The sequence below is a fragment of the Salvelinus sp. IW2-2015 genome, linkage group LG3, assembly GCF_002910315.2.
Source record: "Salvelinus sp. IW2-2015 linkage group LG3, ASM291031v2, whole genome shotgun sequence".
In the NCBI taxonomy this organism is placed as follows: Eukaryota; Metazoa; Chordata; class Actinopteri; order Salmoniformes; family Salmonidae; genus Salvelinus; species Salvelinus sp. IW2-2015.
Window position 1 is genome coordinate 21,048,993 of NC_036840.1, and position 5,927 is coordinate 21,054,919.

At 46.2% G+C, this 5,927-nt stretch overlaps 1 protein-coding gene across 1 annotated transcript in view; it reads right to left on the minus strand.

Annotated features, from left to right (window-relative positions):
* The window catches only part of LOC111952279 (VPS10 domain-containing receptor SorCS3-like), a 125,138-nt gene that overhangs the window by 46,948 nt on the left and 72,263 nt on the right, over positions 1-5,927 (minus strand). Inside the window, 3 exon segments of the mRNA XM_023970834.2 lie at positions 3,944-4,015; positions 4,246-4,309; positions 4,524-4,602. Of these exon segments, the coding sequence (XP_023826602.2) occupies positions 3,944-4,015; positions 4,246-4,309; positions 4,524-4,602 (215 nt within the window).

A 5,927-nucleotide genomic window follows, 5' to 3' on the forward strand; every position in this document is an offset into this window, starting at 1 on the left:
AAATAAGTGCACAATTCAATGAGAGAGAGAGAGAGAGAGAGAGCGAGAAGAGAGAGCCGAGAGAGAGAGCAAGAGAGAGAGAGAGAGAGAGAGAGAGAAGAGAGAGAAGAGAGAGAGAGACAGAGAGCGAAGAGAGAGAGAGAACGAAGGAGAGGAGAGACGAACGGTAGAGGGAGAGGAGAGAGAGAGAGAGAGAGAAGGAGAAGAGAGAGAGAGAGAGAATGAGAGAGAGAGAGAGAGAGAGACGAGAGAGAGAGAGAGAGAGAGAGAGAGAGAGACGATGAGAGAAGAGTTATATCTGTTGAACCTGAAAGAGATATGGGATGAGTTGATTTTTTGCATTACCCACTTTCTAGAAATATGTATCGGTTTGATCGCCAATGTGAGAAGAAAGCATTGTAGGTTCCCTATTGAAGTGCAAAGGTAGAGGTATAGGTTGAGTGGGTGGGTTTAATAGTGGAGACGTCGAATGAGATAGTGGTCAAACATAGTTGAGGAGATCTCTTTAAGAAACAAAACTTTATTTTAATTGGTTATATTTTTTTACCCCTTTTCTACCCAATTTCGAGTTTCTTTGTGTATTACAGACTCTTGTCCCATCACTGGCAACTTCCCGTACAAGACTCAAGAGAGAATGCAAGGGTAACGAGAGCACATGCGTCCCTCGATAACATGACCCTAGCCAAGCTCGCACTGCTTTGACCACTGCAACGCTTTCCCCGGAAGCCAGCCACACCATGTTTCGGAGGAAACACCCTTACCAAAACTGCGCACTGAAGTCAGCGTGCAGGCGCCCTGGCTCACACAAGAGTTGCTTAGAGCGCGACAGGACAAGGAAATCCGGCCTCATTGCTCTCTCGGACACAGCCGAGCTGTGACACAGCCCGGGATCAAACCCTTAGCTTGTAAGCTCGATTTTCTGGCCTACTCAAGCACAGGCAAGAAACCAGAAATCTTAATTTTCCATTACTTCTGCAGAATGAAGCCATCATGTGCTTTCCCCCCCCTCCCAAAATTGTTACAGCCTTATTCTAAAATTGATTCATTTGTTTCTTTCCCTCATCAATCTACACACAATATCCCATAATGACGAAGCAAAAACTTGTTTTTAGTAATTTTTGCAAATGTATAAAATACAACAACAACTGGAATATCACATTTACATAAGTATTCAGACCCTTTACTCAGTACTTTGTTGAAGCACCATTGYCAGTGATTACAGGTTAGAGTCTTCTTGGGTATGACGCTACAAGCTTGGCACACCTGTATTTGGGGAGTTTATCACAGTCTTCTCTGCAGATCCTCTCAAGCTCTATCAGGTTGAATGGYGAGCATCACTGCAAAGATATTTTCAGGTSTCTCCAGAGATGTRAGATCAGGTTCAAGTTCGGGCTKTGYCTGGGCCACTCAAGGACATTRAGAGACGTCCCGAAGCCACTCCTGCGTTGTCTTGGCTGTGTGCTTAAGGWCTTTGTCCTGTTGGAGGTGAATCCAGTCTGAGGCTCTGGAACAGGTTTTCATCTTTGTACTTGTCTCTGTTTATCTTTCCCTCAATCCTGACTAGTCTCCCTGTCTCTGCCGCTGAAAAACATCCCCACAGCATGATGATGCCGCCACCATGCTTCACTGTACGGACGATGCCAGGTCTCCTCCAGACGTGACGCTTGGCATTCAGGCCAAATAGTTCAATCTTTGGTTTCATCAGACCAGATAATCTTGTTTCTCATGGACTGAGAGTCCTTTAGGTGTATTTTGGAAAACTCAAAGCGGGCTGTCATGTGCCTTTTACTGAGGAGTGGCTTCCGTCTGGCCACTCTAATTTAAAGGCCTGATTGGTGGAGTGCTGCAGAGATGGTTGTCCTTCTGGAAGGTTGTCCCATCTCCACAGAGGAACACTGGAACTCTGTCAGAGTGACCATCGGGTTCTTGGTCACCTCCCTGACCAGGCCCTTCTCCCCCAATTGCTCAGTTTGGCCGGGCGGCACGCTCTAGGAATAGTCTTGGTGGTTCCAAACTTCTTCCATTTAAGGATGATGGAGGTCACTGTGTRCTTGGGGATCTTCAATGCTGCAGAAATGTTWTGGTACTTTTRCCCAGACCTGTGCCTCGACACAATCCGGTCTCGGAGCTCTACGGATAATTCCTTTGACCTCACTGATTGACTTTTGCTCTGACATGCACTATCAACTGGGGGACCTTATATAGCTTTTTCAAGCAGAAATTTGCTTCCTGCAACACAAATTCAAAAAAGTTCTGGGACACTGTAAAGTCCATGGAGAATAAGAACACCTCCTCCCAGCTTCCAACTGCTCTGAAGATAGGAAACACTGTCACCACCGACAAATCCACTATAATTGAGAATTTCAGGTAGGAGGAATTGCATAGAGTAGGAGTGATCCATTGTGAGTATACCTTTGTTTGTCTGGCACGAGTGGTGGGAGCTCTGACGTTGATTACAGGATTGCCGTGAGAGTGTTGGTGTGGATTGGCAGTAGTTGGATTGAGAGGCAAGTGGATGGACGCTTATGAGCTCTCGTTTGTGTGCTGCGAGTAGGCGCAGGTGCGCTCTGAGACGAAGGAAGTGGTGAGCCTAGGTATATCTCGCACGGATATTGTGTAGAGTAGTGAGCAGATGATGCAGAATGGCGTGGTGGCTGCTGTATGATTGAATGTACTTGTACAGAGAGATGTGCGGATAAGTATAGGGAGATTATGAGGGTGTGTTAGCTCACTAGAGGTGTCCGGCGCCGGAGCCGAGACCCTGCCATTCTCCTCGCTCCAATTTTGAGCTAGAGCACTAGGCGAGGAAAGAGCTTAGTAGGCAGGTGTGAGGGAGGTCTCTATCGCGTTTTTGCGCGATTAGTGGGGAATGGATTGGTTGGCCACACACGATAGTGATGGCCTGAGTTTAAGGATAGTGCAGTCGTCGTTGAGAGAGAGAATTGTGCTTATACGAGATGCGTTATCTGATTACCCGCACGAGATGTATTTTCGAATGGTCTGGTAGTGAGGGAGTGAAGGACAAGCATGCTGGTGATGGTTCGAAGGGATGGGATGGTAGACATTTGCTGCGGATGGTGTCTAGGTTTGTGGGGTAGGACGAGTAGAGAGTGGATCGGATGCTCTCCTGATGGTAACCTTTAAGCTCGCACGCAGAGATCGTCTGATGCGACCATTCGCGAGCGAGCAGGCTATGCTGAATAGGCGCGAGGCGCTCGTGGGAGAAGGTACAGGCAGTAAGCTTGAGTGAGAGGAACGGGCTGGTGCTACTCAGCATAAATACTTATGAGTGTGCTTCTCACTGTCATATCAGGAATAGTATGGTCCTGAGACCTCTAGAATGGCGTGCTGCTGACCATAGATACGCAGCATATGCAACTGGGTCGACAGACCTATGAGAATGGACTCTCATGAGACATGGTGGTTGGGAAGCTCTAAACATGTCCTCTGATAGCGATTGTCGTTGGTAGATGTTCCCAGTAATTGCACTACACGTGTGTGTATATATTAAGCGCGAGATCACTCGCAGGCGAGTAGACAGGACGCTCTTCTAACAGTCCGTATAGTATGTCTATTGCTTACCGTCTGCATTGTGTGTGGAGCTCGTTCCACGAAGGAGGGAAATACATACACACAGACATAAAGATATCAGTGATGGCAGAGAGTTGACAGACTCGCGCGGGAGACACTCGCACTTTGAGGACTACATACTATGACATGCGAGGAGAGCTCTTCGCTTAGTCGCTCAACGGTAAGCGTCTACTGAATATATCATCTTCATACATGGTGCAGACTATATAATTAAATAATTGGTAGAGGAGTACGCGATGCTCTGTTCGAGCTCTCATGTCTATCGTCTCCTCTTTTTATACATTCTCTCTCGCACATTCATCAGAGAGAAAGAGCTAACATTATATTGTTTAATAACATGTAGTTTTCGCACTGTGGTTGTAGAGTTGAATGTGAGGGTCATCTTGCGGTCGCTGGTAAGAGCCGTGGTGAGTCGATAGTAAGCCTAGAAAACAGTAACACACTTAGACAGATCTATGAATGTTGTGACTCACACACCAACTACCTGAGAAACCTTTGCTCCTTCTGAGTGACTTTATATAACAAATATGCTCTACTGCGATAATATAGATAGATTATAAGGTTTCACTTCATGCTCTTATTGTCTTGCGGTGGGTGATCCATTTCTCTCAAGATAGTACACATAGTAACCAAATGCTGGAATAATGATCTCACAAGATGTATGTCGAAGACTTGTGGTGATGATGAGGATACCACGACTGCCAAATGAAGGATTATTCTGAAAAGGCATAAAGCGCATGAATTTAAGACTTAACAAATAACTGCTTGCGATGAGAACTATCCGCCTCTGCACTAGAACAGTATAAAAAACGTCCTGGACGATTACCGTCACGATGCCGATGGGAAGTGTCATTTGGACCAATTGAATGGCCAGAGCAACCTAAAGCTGACGATGAATACCTCACTCGCCATGAGACTACGCACCTCAATACCGAGTCACTTCATCCGCCCTCTTGTTGTTTGCCCTTCTTTGGACAACGATACAACTGCTCAGACGCTTAGAATTTGATGCTACATAGAACATACAGCACATACTAGACACTTAACACTCACACGCCTCAACGAACATAATCACTACGGTGTATAAGAGAGCGACATCATCGGTCTATATAATTTCTATCTAACGTTATCGGAGTACTGGCCATTTTCGTCGACCCACGGCTCGATAAGAGCACACATGTCAGGGTTCGCCTGCTCACCACTCGACCCTCTAAAGTCCGCCGGGAGTACGTCCTCCTCCCAGTCCTAACCGCACACGCAAATGATCTTGCTGGGCGGTAACACTAGGTTTCATTCCAGAGATTTGCTACAGCTGTACGCACGATATAATCTTCGGGTTATTCCCTATTACCAGGGATGGGGGGCTGTAGCTGTTCGGGATTTTATATCGTGGTACACTGTAAGGCAACATGTCTTGGGATGAAAACGCTCGGCCATCAAATAGATATCATAAGTGGTTTGTCTGTCCCATGAGCGGCGAGGATGATAAATGAGTATATGGTGGTGAATAGTTGACAGAAAGGGATTCTGCGTAAACGGCGGAGATCAGGGGCATGTGACCAGTTAGTGGTAACCATTCAAGGTGCCAAATGGTGGTGACTCACGTTGTGCATAGCGATGGTCTGAGAGGGACATAAAGAACAAACGATCAGTCGTGCATAGGTATTCCTTACAGAATTCAATTATTTTCTTGCAGACGAGGAGCCTTACCGTGAATTAAACGATAAGTAGTCATCGATTGCGAAGGCCACCAGCTGAGTCTCCTTGATGTCGATGTATCGCGCTTTTGTCGGTAGTTGGGCGGAACGGGATAGTACTTCATTTTCTCGTTGGGTCACTCTGCAACTGAGTTCCCGGACGTGCTCCGGTTAGAAGCCCGGGCATGTCTACGATAGCTGGTATACCTGGCAAAGATGAGGAGATCGAGATTGACTGGATAACAGGGAGGAAATTAATAACTGTTCATGTGTTCGTGATTCGGGGATCTCCTAGTCGAGCTAATAGAGCGAGATAGGCAGGACATTCAACCTGTGTGACGGTCAGGTATATTTCTGTTAAGGATTTTGAGTATAATTTCATATAGTTACGCATTGGAGGTTATTTGACCAGTATGTTTGTGATTTCGATTCTGATAGTGGTGTAATTGGTTTCGAATATCCAATATGTCAGTTGTACAGTTTGTCAGCATTCAGACCATGATCAACTAGATCATTGTCTGTGTGACGGACCAACTAAACTGGTCTCGTGCTTCCGGGGCTGCTAACACAGCCAGCCAGCCAGTGAGAATACTGTAGAATAAAGCAATCTAGCAATTTCACGCTATGGTATGAACTTGG